Source organism: Triticum urartu, chromosome 5A, assembly GCF_056163025.1.
Source record: "Triticum urartu cultivar PI428250 chromosome 5A, HENAU_Tu73, whole genome shotgun sequence".
NCBI lineage: Eukaryota > Viridiplantae > Streptophyta > Magnoliopsida > Poales > Poaceae > Triticum > Triticum urartu.
This window is the reverse complement of record NC_141877.1, coordinates 658,089,915-658,109,588: the sequence shown is the minus strand read 5'-3', so window position 1 is coordinate 658,109,588 and position 19,674 is coordinate 658,089,915. Positions and strand designations below refer to the sequence as shown.

Genomic DNA, 19,674 nt, shown 5'->3' with positions numbered 1-19,674 from the left:
TACCTCCTCCTCCGTCGTTACTCTCGCCAGTTCCACAAGCCAGCTTAAGCACCGGAACCGTGACCCTCCTAGACACAGGGTAAACGCGGGGAGGGCTCACGAGGCAGAGAGACGGTGAGCCTTACAGTTCAGAGAGGATTCTCTGACGCGCAGCTGCTTGTAGGATCCTGCTAGGTTGAGCAGCTTGAATCAAGATCTCAATTGCCATGTTGGTTTTTCCGTTCGATGCAGGAAACATGCAGTGGCCGGGGTAATCCTCCTTTTCTAAAAAAATTGAGGAAACATGCATGTCATAGTAATGATTGTGCATGCTACTCCAATCGAATTAATCAAGAAATGTCCAGTTCAGACTTTTGTTTTGAAAGGGAGGTGTAAGTTGTGCATCGTGTGTTGGCTCTCTGTTACATATCATATCAGACATGTATATATGAAACTCATATATGTTCTTTATCACAAAGCAAAAACTCATATGTTCTCTGTAAATCAGCATCTCGATTGAAGGAACGACCATGTGTGCGGAGGATGGATGTGAGGTTGTTCATTTTCAGCCACCTGAGTTCGATTCTATTGGGAGTGAATCGTGCGCCTTGCTGCCCTGTTTCTTTTCCATGAAAGGTACAAGAGGAATTTATCATCACAAACATCAAGTTCATCTGGCAAAAAGAAAATGAATAAGTCTGTCGGGCAACATCACAAACATGCTCAAAAGATGGCGTCCTACCGCACACAAAGAATCGGTCATGCCGCCTAGCCGATCCCTATCACGTTGCCTAAAAGCAGGTATCAATGATATAAGAAGGACAAAAATTTCAGCATGGAGTCCCTGGCACGCTGCAAAAAGACCGGTTCAATCACTAGGGTTCAGGACATCGCCACATACACTAACCACAAGAGACAGCCCCTCCTACCGGTACGTGCGGCCTGGACTTTCAAGAATTATCCAAGGTCCGGAGCCTGCCACTCGGACCTCCAAAGCCTCATGGACAATGTTGGGCTAACTCCCTCCACATGGAGGTGTGTTGGCAGCCCAACATCAGCCCATAAGTCCAACACATGTCAGCCGTGGATCCTCGCTGCATCCAACGGTTGAGAGTACTTCCAAGTGAAGTGAAGCAAGGAGAAAACCCTATCCACTCCACCCCTGCTGGTGGTGGCTGCCATTTGTGAGAGTGAGAGAGAGGGCTCAGAAGAGAAAACACAACCTGAGAGAGAGGAAGAAGAAGAAGCAGAGGTTCTGTCCAGATTGGCTGCATCTGACTAGACAATGTTCAAGCTGGTGATTGGAGGTTCAAACGTGCTTGGATCGACCCCAAACTTGGTGAGCTTATTCCTTACTTTGAGTACTTCGATCTGGTTAGCTGGTTTGAGGATTGGGTCAGTGAAGCACTAGATTTGAGAGTGGTTTTGTCAGATATGACTGCTGCAGTTTCAGAACAGAGTAGTTTTGGGAGACGAACAGTTTGGGTAGGAAAACGATATCCGATTGAGCTGAAATTTGGAGGGGATCTCAAGAACTCGTGTGTCTACTTGTCTGCCAAATTTGGTGCTGTTTGGTTCAGTGGTTTAAGAGCAATTTGCAAAACACTGAAGGGTACAAAAGCTGTGTAAACTCTGCTTTGCTGAAATCTTGCTTCTTGTGGTTGTTGTTGCTGTTGCCGGTTGGCAACGTGGAGAGTGTGTTGTAAATCTCTCTAGAGGTTCTAGAGCAGACTTTGTACTCATCATTCTCATAATGAAGTTGCGTGGACCGGTCGGTCCACAGCCGTGGTTTTTTACTCCTGAAGTTGAGGAGGTTTTTCCACGTTAAATCCTGTGTCACATGTGCATGTTGTTTGTGTTTTTCTGCTGCTTACTTGTTGGTTGAAGTTGTCCTCAAAGTTCATCACAAGTGGAGGGGGCTGTGTAGTGTGCATATTTGCCGTGTCGATGAATTTGTGTAGCGCATTGTTGCTGTCCAGCCCCAACAAAGTGGTATCAGAGCCTTGGTTTGCTTTTGCAAATTGCTGAGTTTCTTGTGGTGAAAGATGGAAGTGAATACCAGCAGGATGATATCTTTAAATGGTACAAATTATCAAGCATGGAAGGGCACGATGAAGGACTTGTTATTTGTGAAAGAATACCGAAAGCCAGTGTTCTCCACTGAGATGCCGGAGGGCATTGAGTAAGGTCAGTGGAAGGTACTTCATCGCCAAGCTTGTGGGTTCATCCGGCAATGGGTCGATGACAATGTTTTGAACCATATCATTGATGAGACACATGCACACACCTTATGGCAGAAATTGGAAGAGTTGTTTGCCCGGAAAGAAGAGACAAACAAGATGTTCTTGATCAAACGATTGATGTGCTTGAGGTACAAAGAGGGCATTCTAATTGCAGATCATGTGAATACATTCCAATGCATTATAAATCAGCTTTCTTCAATGGGAATAACATTTGAAGATGAAGTGAGAGCTTTGCTGCTACTAGGCTCATTAACGGACAGCTGGGAGACCTTTAAGGTCACGGTTTGCAATTCAGCACCTAATGGAGTTGTCACTTGGAATCTTGTGAAAACCAGGGTACTAAATGAAGAGTCCAGAAAGGTGGTTGAAGCTAGTTCTTCCTCACATTCAGAGGTGCTGGTCACTCAGTCCAGGGGGAGAACTAAGAGCAGAGGTCCAGGTAAAGGGGCAGAAAGAGGTAGGAGCAAATCAAAATGCAAGTAGGGGTGGGCGTTTGGTTCCCCCCGTTCGGTTCGGTGCTTCGTTTTTTTTTTGATTTTTGGTTCTAAGAAAATAAGGACCGATCGGTTTGTACCAATTAACGTAACCGAGAGTTCGGTCTCTGGATCGTTCGGTTCGGTCCTCGGGTCTGCACCGAAAAGACCTGCTACTAAAAAGATGAGGCGCTGGGCTAGGCTAGGATGGTCGGATATAATATATTATACAACTGCTAATGCTAGATGAATTGGCACAGAGCGCACAAGTTTCTCTCACGAAAAAAACTTCAGGCAGAAAGCAACCCTTGATTCACACAAGAACAGTGCACCTGACAACAAGGATCAAATCACGAACTTTGATCTGGATGGAATCAAGAATATGACAGAATAAAAATCAACTACTATACTTACTTTGCAGGCAAGCAGCAGTATTCTTCTTGTGCGGAAATTGACTTGCCACCGCCGGTGTGGTGGACAGAGGACAGGGATCTGGGCGGACGGCTGGCACAACGAGGAATCGGACCTCATATAGGATGCTCGGGAGACAAAAATCAAGCGGCCATGAAAGGTACAGATTATGGACGCGAGACTTGCGGTCTTGAGGAGGGAAAGGGTCGATCTCTGCCACGATTTTGGGAGGAGGCGATTTGGGATGAGCGATGTTTTGGGAAGAGGGCAGGAGGAGGCGCTAGTTACCTAGTTTTATGGGTGAGAGTGTGACCGTGCGGGGCTGCGGTTGTGCGGCAGCTGGCAGGATAGGAATTAGGTGTAGGGCGTCGGTGCTTCAGTCAGTTTGGTGGACCAAGGGTACATACCAAATTCACCGAACTTAATTCGGTTTTCTAGAATTGTTAACTGAGTTTTGTACTGAAGGTTTCAGTTTTGGTCACTTCGGCTTCGGTCCAAGTTAAATCGGTTCGGTAAATCGGTTTTCGGGTTATATGCCCACCCCTAAAAGCAAGTATGCTGATTATGAGTGCCATCACTGCCATCAGAAGGGCCACATTAAGTGGCAATGTGACAAGTGGAAGAAAGACAAAAAGAAAAAGAAGAAGCAAGATCAGAAGCAAGTTGACAGTGATAGTGACACAGAGGGCAACCGAGTTACTGCAGTAGAAGAGGACATCATGCTTGTTATGCATGAAGAAAATGAGGGCAGATTTGGTTCCACCGTTGAGGAGAAGATCATTGTTGTTTCTGATGAAACCGTCAACCTTGTGGATGGTGACGAGATGATTTGGATACCGGACAGTGGTGCTACCATTCATGCTACATCTCGCAGAGAGCTCTTCACTAACTATATATCAGGTGATTTTGGTGTTGTGAAGATGGAGAATAATGATAGAGCAGCCATCATTGGAAAGGAGATGTGCATTTGGAGACCGCAAATGGTACAAGGTTAGTCCTCAAATCTGTGAGAGATGTTGAGGCACTTTGTCTCAATATTATTTCAGTTGGTTTGCTTGATGGAGATGATTACTTGAGCAGTTTTGGAAAAGGGCAGTACAAGCTCACCAAAGGCAACATGATTGTTGCAAGAGGTAAAATGGTCTCAGTGTTGTATCATGTTCATGCTAAGATCTTTATTGCTTCTGTCAACGTACTATAGAAGGATGATCATTGTGCTCTATGGCACAAGAGACTTAGGCACATGAGTGAGAAGGGAATGACAGTGCTAGTGAAGAAAAAATTGTTGAAGGGTGTGAAAGGAGTTCACATCAAGAAATGTTCAGATTGTCTAGCAGGGAAGCAACACCGAGTTGCCTTCAAGACTCTACCTCCTCACAAGAATTCCGAGAAGTTGGACTTGATACATTCCGATGTTTGCAAAATGTCGGTAAAATCTCTTGGTGGTGCTAAGTACTTTGTGACTTTTATTGATGACTTTTCCAGGAAAGTTTGGGCCTTCACTTTGAGGACCAAAGATCAAGTACTAGGTGTATTCAAGTAATTCCAAGCCTCGGTTGAGAGAGAAACTGAGAAGAAGATCAAGTGCATTTGCACTGATAATGGAGGAGAGTACATTGGGCCATTTGATGCATATTGCAAGTAGCAAGGCATTAGGCATCAATTTAGTCCCTCAAAGACACCACAGCTGAATGGTCTTGCTGAGAGGATGAATAGGACAATTGTGGAGAGAGTTAGATGCTTGTTGTCAAGTGCAAAGCTACGCAAACACTTTTGGGGTGAGGCTTTGATGACTGCAGTTTATCTTATTAATCTCTCACCAAGTTATCCTTTGCAGGGAGATGTTCCTAACAGGGTCTGGTGTGACAAGGACGTCTCATATGATCACCTGAAGATTTTTGGGTGCAAGGCCTTTGTTCATATTCCTCAAGATGAAAGGTCAAAGCTTGATTCAAAGACACGGTAGTGTATCTTTCTTGGCTATAATGGTGATGAGTTTGGCTACAAGCTGTTTGACCCTATAGCAAGGAAAGTTGTGAGAAGTCGTGATGTTGTGTTTGTTGAAGACCAAACAATTGAGGATATTATGAAGACAAAGGGGCAGGTTCCTCCTCAGCAGTAGCAAGACATGATTGATTCTGACCCAGTTCCTGCAGCTCCAGCTCCTGTGCAAGTTGAAGCAGATGTAGAAGATGTACAAGGTGGTGCAGGTGAAGAAGATGCTCCCCAGCAGCAGCAACAAGAGTATGATGCTGAAGTTGATGATCCGGATCAGCAGGAAGCACCAGCACCAAAAAGTCCACCAGCTGCTCCACTCAGAAGATCCAACAGGGGTCGAATTCCTTCCAGCAGGTATCCCTCAGATCAATACGTGGTGTTATTATCTAACGGTTCAGAACCTGAATGCTTTGCAGATGCAATGGAAGATGAACACAAGAAAGAGTGGGAAAATGTTATGCAAGAACAGATGGATTCCTTGCATAAGAATCATACTTATGAGTTGGTGAAGTTACCCAAGGGCAATACAATTTTGAAGAACAAGTGGGTCTACAGAATCAAGCAAGAAGAGCACACATCACATCCAAAGTACAAGGCCAGGCTAGTTGTAAAAGGATTCCGTCAGAGAAAAGGCATTGACTATGCTGAGATTTTTTCTCCGGTTGTGAAGATGACATCCATAGAAGTAATCCTTGGCATGGCAGCAAGTCTCAACTTGGAGGTTGAGCAAATGGATGTGAAGACTGCATTCCTTCATGGTGAGTTGGAGGTAGGGGTGGGCATTTAAACCGAAAACCGAAGAACTAAACCGAAAGAACAGGGACCGGAGCCGAATAGACCTGAACCGAAAAAACCGATGCTAAATTCGGTCAGCAGTTGTAGAAAACCGAAATTGATTCGGCTAGTTCGGTTGTAACCAACGCATACCCGAAAGTACCGAGCAACCGAGAAAAATCAGGAAGAGGCAATCTCCATGTATCAGGCCCACAGCCCACTAGTCCATTTACCATGCACACGTGTCCATCAAGGGCCTTCACGTTTTCTCTAGAAAAATGTAGACCTTCACGTGGCTAGCCCTTGAGCCTTGAGTCCTAGGCTCCTATCCGCCAGCCGCCAGCCAGACGACGAGGTCGAGGTGATGCTCGTCGCCACCACCGCTCCTGCTTGATCCCGACGACTAGCGCCGTGCATCTTCGCCCTCTTCCTCCCTCCACCTCATATCTCCACCGGCTCTCTATCCCGGCCGACCAACATCACGCCTGACGACCTGCATCTACAGACCGTGCGATCTCATCTTTGCGAGCGAGTGGCCGGCTAACCTGTCTCCAGAGATGTTACTGCAATTGCATCTCTCCCATCCCTTCTATCAGATGTGTATTTCTGATTTTTTTTGTTGATAAGTTTTTGTTTCCATCAACGCTGGTGCATGTCTTCCTCCCATGCGTGTTTGCTTACTTTGTGATCGGTGTATTCGGTCAGTAACCGAGTACCGAACCGAAACATCGGTGCACCGAATCATCGGTTAGCAGCAATTTAGAAGACCGATCGGTCACCATTTTGTGAGAACCGATATTAGTAGTAAACCGAGAAACCGAACCGAACGGTTCGGTCTAACCGAATGCCCAGCCCTAGTTGGAGGAAGAAATATACATGGAGCAACCTGAGGGGTTACTTGTGAAAGGCAAAGAAGACTATGTGTGCAAGCTGAAGAAAAGTCTCTATGGCCTGAAACAAGCACTAAGACAATGGTACATGAAGTTTGAAACTGTCATGGGGGAGCAAGGCTACAAGAAGTGTAGCTCAGACCATTGTGTGTTTATTCAGAGGTTCTTAGGTGATGATTTCATCATATTATTGCTCTATGTTGATGATATCCTGATTGTTGGCAAGAATGTCTCTAGGATTGCTAAGTTGAAGAAGGGGTTGAGAAAATGTTTTGCTATGAAAGAATTAGGTCCAAAAAAGAACATTCTCGGGATGAGAATTGAGCGAGACAGAAATTGCAACAAGTTGTACTTGTCTCAAGAGAAGTATATTGAGAAGGTACTTCAGAAGTTTAGGATGGAAAATGCTAAAGTTGTGAGTTGTCCACTAGCAGCCCATTTCAAGTTGAGCAGAAAGCAATGTCCTACCACTGATGATAAGAAAAAGGAAATGCATCATGTTCCTTATGCTTCAGCGGTTGGGAGTTTGATGTATGCTATGATATGTACAAGGCCTGACATTGCTCATGCGGTTAGTACTGTGAGCAGATTTATGTCCAATCCAGGAAGACCTCATTGGGAAGCCGTGAAGTGGATTTTGATATATCTCCGGGGCAGCACAAATCTGAAACTTTGCTTTGGTGGTGGTGAAGCCAAGCTGGTTGCCTTTTCAGATTCTGACATGGCTGGAGATGTTGACAGAAGGAAGTCTACTTCAAGTTACTTGGTTACCTATACAGGGTGAGCGGTGTCATGGTAAAGCAAGCTGCAAAAGTGTGTGGCATTGAATACAATTGAAGTTGAATTCATTGCAGTAACAGAGGCGAGCAAAGAGCTATTGTGGCTGAAACGGTTGGTTTGTGAGCTTGGTTTTAAGCAAGACAAATTTGTGTTGTTTTGTGACAACCAAAGTGCTATCCACTTAAGTAAGAATGCAAGCTTTCATTCAAGGTCTAAGTATATAGAGGTCCGTTATCATTGGATTCGAGATGTGTTGTATTTCAAGAAAATACAACTTGAGAAGGTTCACACCGATGACAATGGGGCTGATATGTTGACTAAAGAGGTGACAAGAAACTTGAAGTATGCCGCCAGCTCGCTGGCATGGCTGCCGGAAGGCAGTGAGACCCTTCATGATGTCGGGAGGGGGATTTTGTTGGGTTAATTCCCTCCACATGGAGGTGTGTTGGCAGCCCAACATCAGCCCATAAGTCCAACACATGTCAGCCATTGATCCTCGCTGCATCCAACGGTTGAGAGTACTTCCAAGTGAAGTGAAGCAAGGAGAAAACCCTAGCCACTCCATCCCTGCTGGTGGTGGCTGCCATTCGTGAAAGTGAGAGAGAGGGCTCACAAGATAAAACACAACCTAAGAGAGAGGAAGAAGAAGAAGCAGAGGTTCTGTCCAGATTTGCTGCATCTGACTAGACAGTGTTCAAGCTGGTGATTGGAGGTTCAAACGTGCTTGGATCGACCCCAAACTTGGTGAGCTCGTTCCTTACCTTGAGTACTTCGATCTGGTTAGCTGGTTTGAGGATTCGGTCAGTGGAGCACCAGATTTGAGAGTGGTTTTGTCAGCTCTGACTGCTGTAGTTTCAGAACAGAGTAGTTTTGGGAGACGAGCAGTTTGGGTAGGCAAACGATGTCCGATTGAGCTGAAATTTGGAGGGGGTCTCAAGAACTCGTGTGTCTATTTGTCTGCCAAATTTAGTGCTGTTTGGTTCAGTGGTTTAAGATCAGTTTGCAAAACACTGAAGGGTACAGAAGCTGTGTAAACTCTGCTTTGCTGAAATCTTACTTCTTGTGGTTGTTGTTGCTGTTGCCGGTTGGCAACGTGGAGAGTGTGTTGTAAATCTCTCTAGAGGTTCTAGAGCAGACTTTGTACTCATCATTCTCATAGTGAAGTTGCGTGGATCGGTCGGTCCACAACCGTGGTTTTTTATTCCTCAAGTTGAGAAGGTTTTTCTACGTTAAATCCTGTGTCACATGTGCATGTTGTTTGTGTTTTTCCACTGCTTATTTGTTGGTTGAAATTGTCCTCAAAGTTCATCACAAGTAGAGGGGACTGTGTAGTGTGCATATTTGTCGTGTCGGTGAATTTGTGCAGCGCATTGTTGTTGTCCAGCCCCAACAAACAAAACATCGTAGGAAGAGGGCAACAAGACATGAAAAGAAAATGTAGGTCCCGGGCTCTGGGACACCATACTAAGGGCATAGCCCATCGTTAGGGCCGTGTCGCTTCAACACTTGTGTCCATGAGGAGGAGGTGATTGCACATAAGCTATCAAACAAAGATCTTGACCTTTGAGAAAGTGATGCTTTTTGTAAAGGAATGATCCACGCCAGATTCAGAGCCTGATCTAGTGCACAATATGATGTGCCAATATAAAAGAGGCATGATGGAGCCTGGGGCCAAGAAGTCAGGAACAACGAAAAATAAAAGAGAATTATATTAGATGAACACTTGAGGAAATTTGTATTATGGGATAGTAATAACCATGTCAGGTGAGTGATGCCTTGCAAATGTAGCCTTGTCAAAATAAGAGTATCGATCCCACGAGAGGCTCCCATCATTCTAGGGTTTCTCCGCCTCCCCCTGGTGTCGACGCCAATCTGCCTTGTCCTCTGTGGCCTTAGGGCCATGGAGGTGTGGTGGATCTTGGCCATTGCCAGTGGATGGGCTTCACCTTATTTTTTGGTGCTTTTTAGTCTGTTTAGGGTTGTGTCTTGCTCAGAAAGGCGAGACGGCGGTGGCTCCCTGAAGATGGAACAAGGTTCTTCCCACCTAGCCCCCATCTCAGTGGCGAGTCTCATATTGTCGATCGACATGTGGATGTGCGTCTCCAACGGATCTGGTCGGCGTTTGTCTTATTGGATCCGTGTGGATCGGGTCTTATTGGTCCGTGTTCATGTGTCTATGAATAGCATCCTTCTGATCTATGCTTCCCTTTGTCGGCAATGGTTGTTGTTCTGATGTGCTGGTCCTTTGGGTCCATAGTATGACGATTTCTCGATTGTCTATTATGACAAAATTTGCTTGACTTCCACAAAGGAGGGGTGATGCCTTCGGCTCACTCCGGTGCTTATAGTCATCGCTAAGTGGTCTACGAACATGAATGCGGTTTTTGTTATTTACAGAGTTTTTTTTGTAATGCCATAACATTTGATGAATAGATTGAAGTTTTTTCGAAAGAAAAATACTCATATGTTTCTACTAACGAGGCTTCCTCCATATATACGAAAAAGAAAAATATGAATTCTCTTATACCCGTCTGCCTTTCTTCGCCCAGCTCTCCCAACACAAGGGAAGGGCATCTCCCCGAGCGCCCGCGCCCACAACCTGCTCATCCTGTCATCCAGAAGAGAACGCCGGCAGGCTGGCCGACCACCCCGCTATTGCCCACGCGCTCGAGCAAGTGTCAGCGCGGCGGCTCTCCTTACCGAGCAGGCGTTCGCGTTCCTTTTGGCCGCGGCGAGGTCGAGCGTGGATGGCACGGTGAGGGCGACTCTGAGAACTTTGCACCGGCGCCGGCGGCCCGTGCCCCTCGCTGCTCAAGGCGCTGGCCTGGATCAGCGAGTTCGACGCGGCTGTGTGGGTGATCGAGAAGGGCCAGCTACTAAAACGTCATGTTAGAGGCCAGGTGTGAGGCCGGCGACATCCAGGGCTCCCGCCAGGTGTTCGATGAAATGAGTAAGGGGAGCCACTGAAGCCTGCGACTTCGTTGAGGCCATGGAGTGGTCTGAAGTCTGAAGTCTGAACCTGATGACATCCAGAAATCACTGACGTAAGAGATCCTCACACACCACGCCTGTAAAGCAGGGAAGATGGATTTGGCAAGACGGCAGATGTTCCTGGAATGCTGACGCCGAGGATCACAATCCACACATCGGGGTATGTTTATACCAGGAGAATCGAAGATGCTTGCGAGCATGTCGGGGCTATGAGAACCAGGGATAAGCACTCCACAAACAGGAAGTACAGCCTGCTCACATGCTGTTTCGCAAATCTGGGACGATCATCGAGGCGGGAAGTCTCCTGCATGAGTTGATGGGAAGGGCCTCACGGCTGACTATTCTGCTTACGTTAAGAGTTCACAAAGATTTGCACAAGATGGGAAGGGGAGATCTGTCTGCTGAATAGAAGCCCTTGTTTCAGAAATTCATTGGGAAATCAGGTTTGGAACACTGATTTATTTTGAGCTCTTATTAAGTCATCTAAGTGAAACTTGCTTGTCCATTTAAGATATTTATTATGTCCCAGTTTTTCCCTTCACTCACTCCTCTCAGCCCTATGTATGAATAGATGACTCGCTTTAAATCAGAACGACATGTCTCCTACTTTGTATAGATGAGTAAAACATACATTAGCACTAGCACATACATATGGTGCAAAGCCATTTGACATGGATGCATTAGCTTCCTCTGAAATGACTCAAAGTGGATTCAAAAAGAAAGAAAAAAAGAAACATAAGATAATATACATTACTACTCTTATTTACATGAACTTCTGTTGCTAGCTACTACCCTGCCGATTCTTTGCTTTATCTAGCATGCATGTGTATGAGGCCACATGCTTTATTCTAAGGATCTCAGTACAAATTTGTCCCATATCGGGCCGCTCTTTGGGTGATGCCATGGAGCAAGAGAGGCCTATTCTTAGAAGTGGAACAACACAATTCTCCATCATGTCAGTTGCATTGCTGTTATCTTGTAGCATTGTAGGGTCAACAACCTCATGAATATTCTTCGTAAATGCTCTATCAACAAATTCATGAAGGCTTATACCATCGTTAAATTTTTCATCAGTTGGACTACGCCCTGTTATCAGTTGTAACAGAAGCACTCCGAAGCTATAGACATCACCCTTGGTTGATATCTCTTCGCTCATTCCATATTCTGCGTTTACATGTAAAAAACATAATAAAATTAGAGAATCGTCATTATTTGTACAACTCCATAAGGAACAAACAGAATCAATATCTTGCAAAAAAGCTTATCTCACCTGGTGGGATGTATCCTATGGTCCCTTTTAAGCGTCTTAAACTTGCTGAACTATCTTGATGTGCATTTGCTGTGCTGAACAAGAATCTTGCTAGGCCAAAGTCGATGACGTACGCAGCCATGTCAAGGCCCAAAAGAATATTGCTTGGCTTCAAGTCGCAATGTATAACTGGAGGTGCACACTGATTGTGAAGATAATCCAAAGCAACTGCCACATCCAAGGCTATGGTAGTCCTTTGGCTTAAACTCAGAATATTCTTTTCACCATCTTCAGGATCTTTTACATGTAACCACATTTCTAGATTCCCATTTGGCATGTATGGGAATACTAGGGCCTTGAAATCTGCCCCAGTATGATCCACAGAAGAGCATGAGGTAATGATTTTTACAAGATTCCGATGGCGAACATTTCTTAGAGCTTCACACTCTGCTATGAAGCTCCTATCTGCCCCATTAATGTCAAGGTCAAAAATCTTGATGGCAACTTGATCTGATTGTAACTGCAGACTTCCCTTATAAACCCTTCCAAATGATCCAGAACCAATTAAGTTTGCAGAAGAAAACCTATCAGTCGCCCGTACCAAGTCTTCATATGATATCTTCTGTATCTTCTTTATGTTCTCATTGTGATGTTGCAAATGGGGATTTGCTTGCATCCGTTTCCTCCAATAAATTGTTACAATACAAGAGAAAAGGATTGCAGTGGCAGCAACAATTGGCAATAGAATCACCAGGGCTAGAACCAGTAGCCTCTGCTTTCTTTTGCTATCAGCCAGTGCCATACAAAGATTCATACCTCTCGTTGGGATGATTGTACACAGATGATCATTTCCTTCGATTGAAACCGCACCAGCGATGTCAAAAACACCGCCTGTCGGAACTGCTCCATCAAAATGGTTGAAGGATAAATTCAGGTCTTGAAGTGATTTCAAGGATTTGAGGAACTCCGGTACATTTCCAGACAAATTGTTCCCAGAAATATCCATGTGTTTTATGCTGACTAAGATGGCAAATGTTTGCGGAATCCTTCCTTCAAATAAGTTGTTTTGCATCTCAAGATACTCCAGGTCAACACACTGGCTGAGAGTTGATGGGATGTTGCCAGTCAGCCTGTTATTTGATATGTTGATTTTCTTCAGATGAAGGAGACTTCCAACTTCATCAGACATTCCTCCAGACAAGTAGTTGTTTGACAAGTCCAGCTCTATAGAAAGCGTAGAGATTGTCAAGATTTTGCTTGGTATACGCCCATCTAGTGAGTTGTGAGCAAGGTTGAGTATGGTGAGTTGAGAGCATCGTGCTATACTTGCAGGTATTCTTCCACTGAAGTTGTTATGATCCAATTCCAGCATACTCAGCTGGACAAGATTGCCAAAAGTATCTGGAATCTGACCTGAAAGCCTGTTATGCGCAAAGGATAGCTTGACCAATTTGTTCAATTTCCCAATTGTTGGTGGTATATTACCAGTGAAAAAATTGTATTCCATGTACAATATACTGAGGCTCTTAAGGTTGCCAATCTCCGGTGGTATAGGTCCAGAAATTTGGTTGCTATTCAGCCACAACGAGTCAAGACTATTTGAAAGATTTCCAATAGAACTTGGCAATTTCCCATTGAGATTGTTTCCATCCAGGGCCAGCATATTCAATCTGGAGCAGTTAGATAGTGAAGAGACAAATCCCCAGTCATCTGCTTCTAGCTCGTTGGATGCCAAATCGAGGTGCACTAAATTTGGCAGTGAGCCGAAGAATGGTATGAATCCAATAAATCTATTATTGTTCAAGTCAAGCCAGCGGAGGTGGTAAGCTTTGAGAAGAGAGGCTGGGATTGGTCCATCAAAATTGTTTCCTGAGAGTATTAAGTCCTCGACATTATGCAGGGTGTAGCCGACATCAAAGGGTAATATTCCAACAAGTGAGTTGTCAAATGTGCTAAGACTTTTCAGGGATGACATGTTGAATATAGAGGGTGGAACTGGTCCAGATAGGTTGTTTGTACTCAAGGTCAATATCTCTAATGCTGGAATATAACCTAAGCTCTCCGGGATGCTCCCAACTAAATGATTGTTTGTGAGACGAAGACGAAGTAGGGAGGAAAGGTTCCCTAGTGAGGAAGGTATTCTTCCTGAAAGATGGTTTCCCCCTAAATAGAGATGCTTAAGAGGGGAAGAGGTGACAGTAACAGAAGGTATGGAACCAACGAAATTGTTCTGTGTGAGGCAAATGGCACCAAGTGACAAAGTGTTGAGGAGAGTCTTTGGGAGTTCTCCAGTAAGACTATTGCTCATGAGCCTAAGTACTTGAAGAGATGAACTATTTGCCAAGGACTCAGGGATGACCCCTCCAAGAGCATTGATCCCGAGATCAACATATGTGAGATGACGGCAGCTGCCCAAAGATGGCGGTATGTTGCCGGTAAGTGTGTTGCTGGCCAGATCTAATATGCGCAGCTCAGGAAGGTTTCCGAAAGCAGGAGGGATGCTCCCTTGGAGCTTGTTTTTGCTAAGGTTAATCTCTTGAAGGCGCTTGCATTGGCTAAGGCTAGCTGGGATCTCTCCACTGAGGGAATTTTTCCTCAAGCCCAGGACTTGAAGTTGGAAACATGCAGAGAGTTGGGGCGGGATGGTACCTTCCAAAGTGTTCATGCTGAGGTTGAGGTTGGTGAGTCTGCTCAGCAGGCCAAGCTCGGACGGCACGCCACCACCGAAGCTGTTGTTGGACAGCTGGAGCCTTGCCAGCCAAGTGAGGTTAGCAATGCAAGGAAGGATGGAGCCTGAGATGCCTTGGGATTCAAGGTCCAGCACGATGACACGCTGAGGGGACATCGCACCGCAGGTGATCCCGTGCCAGTTGCAGAACTCCATGGACTCATTGCTCCATGAAGTTAGAACTCCGGCGGGTGCCGAGAGCCCGGACTTGAAGCACAGGAGGGCTTGTCTATCGCTCTCTGATTCATCGCAGATGCCTAGTAACGGTAGGCTGCAGAAGAAACCCAAGAAGAGGTAGAGAAGCTGACAGAGGCCTGGAAACAACAAAGTTGCCATTACTCTGCTATCGGCCTGGATGAATGGAAGCTCTCGCTTTGCAACAGGATGTTTAAGTGTGGTGTGATGGTACAGCTCACTGCACCCACTTTAAATAGAAGGGCGGCAATGCAATTTGATCATTCAGTTCTGACGGAGGAGCAGGTACGCAATACCATAACAGAATGTGTGATGACACTGATGATGCTGGCACACACACGCAACCAAGTGACTTACGATAGAAAGTTAACACCTAGTTTAGGGTAAGCATATGATTGACTGACTACTCGTACTGTAAGCAAAAAACATGCAGGCTCAGCACTGGTTGATTAATGAGGCGAGAAGCTTCCTCAGAAGAGAGAGAAAGAGAAAAATTTCAAAGGTGAGGATGCAGGTTAATAGTTAGAACAAATATAATGGTTTGGTTGGGGTCCTCTCCAGCCAAACTAGATGGTTTCTCCAACTTCAAGTGGGAATATACTATCCCTGGCCAAAAAAAAAATCAGCATACGAGTGCAATAGAGTAACTGGGCTCGGACGACTGAGGCACAAAAGAAATCTTATGGAAGCAATAGGTACTAGCTACTATAGCTAACTCCAAAAACTATCCGCATTGAGCCAAACTGGGCCAGCTCCACAATATTTGTCTCAAGTGCAGTCTTCTCCCTATTCTTTGACGGGTATGGTCTGAAGTAGCACAGTCTTCGTCTTCGCACATGGTTGGTATGAATGGACGCGTTTAATTATTCAATATTTATTCGTTATTTTGACTAGTTGAACGCGTGAGATAGGTATCTCAACTGAGTGCCTTGGTGAGACGAATCCGGTAGATGGAGTAACTCGACTCGGACGACTGAGACTTAACAGAAATCTTATGGAAGTAGTAGCTACTAGCTAGCAACTCTGAAAAAGAAATCCGCAATGAGCCAAACTGTGCCAGCGCCACAATTTTTGTCTGAAGTGCAGTCTTCTCTCTATTCTTTGACGGGTATGGTCTGCTGTAGCATAGTCTCGTCTTCGTCTTCGCACATGATGGTATGAGCCGTGTTCCCTCTTTAATTATTCGCTATTTATTCGTCATTTTGACTAGTCGAGCGCGTGTGGTAGTTCACTGGGTAAGAATGAAATAGATAGCTCAGCTGAGTGCGTTGGTGAGATTAATCTGCATGTATAAGTACCCACGCAGGAGGCTTGTTTGGAGGCAGTCATCAGTGACAGAACCACCTACTACTCAAGTACTGATCGACTACTAAGCTGTCCCTTTGCATAGGTAGCAAGTGAGAATCAATGGCGACATATATGGGCTCCCAGCTAGTCATGTCGCACGGGAAGGGACGTCTGTTGAGCTCTCGTTCCTCCTCATCCTCCGTCGGGCGAATAACTGTTACGCCTCTGGCTGCTCAAGTAACCCGAGTCACTCGGGCCGTCCAGCATCCTCCACCCGGTTCAGGTTCACTCGGCTACTTATCTACTCTGCATGCACCCATTCAGTAATTAATTACACACATCTTCTTGCTAACATATATACTCCATGGCATTGCAGTTTCAGATGGACCTCGTCCTGATGGTTCAGGGAGCATACTTCAGGTCGATCGGGCCAAGAAGACGGACAAGGTTCATACGGGTTGTGGTGACCCTCCCTGCGGAAAGCGTCATCCAAGGCCAAAGAGGATGGCTCGACAAGGCCAAGAGAAAGAGGAAGCCCAATCGCCGTTTTGATCCAACTACGTGGGAGCTGTGAGCCGAGGGCTGAGACGAGTGAGGCATCTGAGTTATCATTTGGCTGTAATCTGTTCTCCCCTTCCCCTGTTCCCCTGTTCCCCTCTCGAACCTACCCTTCTTCCTCCTCCAGATCCCCAATCTCCTTCCCCAAAAACCTTGTATCTGGATATGAATCAGTGCTAGTTAGCAAAGAGGAACCTAACAGAAACTAATGGCGTCTATGTGCTCCCAGCTGGTGCTACTCATGTGTCATGTCGCAGCAGGGGAAGCGGCTGTGGAGCTATCTTACCTTCCTTAGCTTGCAGGAGCACGTGCTGTGTTGTGTTTAATATAAACTCAATTGGACAGAGTATAAACTCAGTTTGCTGAATAAATTTGCCCAACAGTGTTGTGTTTAGTATGAAGCTCAATTGGACAGAGCACGTGCTGAGCTTTTATCGCTTTCTTTTGGTTTTTGGTGTTAGTAATTTGGGCCGGAGTGGAGGTCTTGTAATCTTTAATTTGGAACGAGAAAATAAAGCTTGAAGTCAAAGGGTACTCAAAATATCATACAGATGCGGTCGTTGAAGAGCTGGGTTCTGAGCCATGGCGTTTGTCATGCATCTATGGGGAAGCTCAAGTCCTGGAAGGGTACAGAACTCTGAAATCTATTGCCTCCAGCCATGGCTCGTGATTGGAGACTTTAACGAGGTTCTTCATCACTCCGAGCACGAGGGGATTGGTCAGCGAAGCCAGTAGCAGCTTGATGGCTTCAGGGATGCGTTGGATATATGTGGCTTGGCTGATCTAGGCTATTCTGGTAAGCCATGGACATTTGAGAAAAAAGTCGCTGGCGCGTGGATCCTGTACTAGAGTCAGACTGGACAGAGCAGTAGCTGATCCTTCGTGGTGTGCTATATTCCCTTCGGCCCAGCTAGATCATGAAATAGCGGCTTGCCCCGATCATGTACCGTTGATGATCAAGTTTTCTGATGAGTTTTTGAGGGAGGAGGGGGTATGTCCTTTTAAATATGAACTTATGTGGAAGACGCACCCCAAACTGATTTTCTTTTTGTTGAATCAGGATGGAAGAAGAATCCTTCAAGCATGCCAGTTAAGGAGGTGCATGAGAAACTTCTGTCGCTGTCAGGCCTTGCAAACTGGGATCGGCAAACTTTCGAAAGTGTGAGAGTGGAGATTAAATAACTGAATAGAGAGTTGGAGATTATGCGCAATGTTCCTGCTCGTGTTGGCCCTATTCATGTCAAGTTGAAGACCACAGAGCGTCAGAGCGCCTTGTGAAATTATACTACACGGAGGAGGTCCTTTGGAAGAAAAGATCAAAAGTTGAACGCCTTGCTCATGGTGATAAAAATACATGTTCATCTTTGAACCTCCCTGCGCAGAGGGATTTTTTTTTGTGATAAAATCCCTTGCTAGAGCGAATGGTGGGGTGATTGACGACCAAATTGAGTTGGAGGCAGTTACAACTCATTCTTTAAGGAGCTATTCACTCTGAAGGAGTGTCAAATATGCTAGAAGTTTTAAACTCTGTCCCAAATAAAAGCACCCTTGAAATGGGTGCCTTTTTGTCAATTCCTTATACAGTCGAAGAGGTAAAAAATGCTTTGTTTCAAATGTTCCCTACTAAAAGACCCGGCCGGATGGATTCCCGGAACACTTTTTTCAGAAACAGTAGGATATCCGTGGGGATGAGGTGACAAAGGTTGTTCTTCGAATTGTCGAGGCTGAAGAGTGTGGAGAGCATCAACAATACATGTCTGGTTTTGACTCCCAAGGTAAAGAATCCAATCTTTCTTACACAATTCCACCCCATAAGCCTTTGCATTGTCCTTTATAAGATTGCTTCTAAAGTGATTGCTAGTAGGTTGAAAGAAGTGCGTCCGGAGATTATTTTAGATGAATGGTCTGCTTTGTTCCTGGCCATCTCATCACAAAGTAAAAAAAAATTTGTTGCGGATGAGTGTTTACACTTCATGAATATGAAAAAGCTTTAAAGCACCGTCATTATGCACTGAAATTGGACATGATGAAGGCATATGACAGACTGGAGTGGGCCTATCTAGAGGCAATTATGCTTAAACAGGGTTTTGCTGACAGAATGGATGTAATTGTGATGAATCTTATCAAATCTGTCTCATACTCAATTTTGTTGAATGGTAAGAAGTTTGAGGATTTTAAATCATCGAGAGGTACCCGTCAGGAAGGCCCCATATCATCTTACATGTTCTTGTTGCCAACAGAGGGCTCTTCGGGCTTCCTCAAATCTACAGATCAGTTATCTCAGATTGGTGGAATTCAAGTGGCTTCATCAGCTCCATGCATTAACCACCTTTTATTTGCATAGGATAGCTTGTTGTTTTTCAAAGCAAGTGGTTTAGGTGCAACAGAGGTGTCATACTGTTGGATTCTTATTGTCAAGCGTTGGGACAAATGAAGCGGCCAGAGGCCTACGGCAAGATTCCCTAGAACCCACAACAGCTGAGTATGATTCGATCCGATGTGTATATTTGCAGTAAGAGTAGAACGGGAAAATGAGTCTCCCAGTCAGCAGTCATGAAGACCCGGTCATATATTAACGAATGGGGTCAGACCATATCAAACTTGTAGCTCATATATGTTCTTTGCAAACCCGCCCAAGTTAAAAGAGGATCAACGATCTTTTTTTTTGAGAGACAAGAGTATCAATAATCTGTGTGGATCAATGATCTTTTTTTGTACCGTCATGATTGAAGATGAAGAGATTGGATGTTTTCTTAGAAAAAAAAGCTTCCCTCCGCTCGTAATCCACGAGCGTCCCCACCGTCGCTTCATGGGCCTGGGAAGGGCCAACCACGAGGACACAAGGAAGGGGTCCCAGAAGGATAGGGAGGCTACCTCTCTTCTTTCTCAACTCTCCACCTGACCCCTTTCTTGCCTCGAGAAAGAAAAATCGATCCCCTTCTTCTCTCTGTCAATTTTATCGCAACATCGAGTGCACTGAGTCGAACGAGAACAAGATCCTTAACTGTCAGTGTTGCCTATCTAGTACCGTCGTCTTTGGTGCGCATCTTGTAAGATCCTAACACACTTGTGTACCATAGTTTTATAGAAGGTAAAACATTAAGTATAAGAAGACTAC

General features: G+C 45.2%; 1 protein-coding gene, 1 long non-coding RNA gene and 1 pseudogene across 2 annotated transcripts; 2 read left to right on the top strand and 1 right to left on the bottom strand.

Moving 5' to 3' along the window:
• Positions 1-9,305: 9,305 nt before the first annotated feature.
• Positions 9,306-10,996, top strand: LOC147973837 (uncharacterized; annotated as a pseudogene).
• A 129-nt stretch (positions 10,997-11,125) lies between these two features.
• On the bottom strand, positions 11,126-15,001 carry LOC125511445 (uncharacterized). The gene is made up of 2 exons (XM_048676824.2): positions 11,810-15,001; positions 11,126-11,703 (listed from the first exon to the last, which is right to left on the bottom strand). Exons 1-2 carry the CDS (start codon positions 14,850-14,852, stop codon positions 11,321-11,323), a joined length of 3,426 nt encoding a protein of 1,141 aa, XP_048532781.2. The 5' UTR covers positions 14,853-15,001; the 3' UTR covers positions 11,126-11,320.
• Positions 15,002-16,033: 1,032 nt separating this feature from the next.
• LOC125511446 (uncharacterized) lies at positions 16,034-16,774 on the top strand. Its single transcript, XR_007285005.2, has 2 exons — positions 16,034-16,281; positions 16,375-16,774. It is a non-coding gene; the product is annotated as an uncharacterized LOC125511446 (long non-coding RNA).
• The last annotated feature ends 2,900 nt before the right edge of the window (positions 16,775-19,674 follow it).

Bases quoted from the DNA above. Each gene is read 5' to 3' on its own strand.
- LOC125511445 (XM_048676824.2), bottom strand. From the start codon at position 14,852: ATGGCAACTTTGTTGTTTCCAGGCCTCTGTCAGCTTCTCTACCTCTTC. The intron at 11,704-11,809 runs GTGAGATAAGCT...ATGTAAACGCAG, and splicing joins CATAGGATACATCCCACCAG to AATATGGAATGAGCGAAGAG.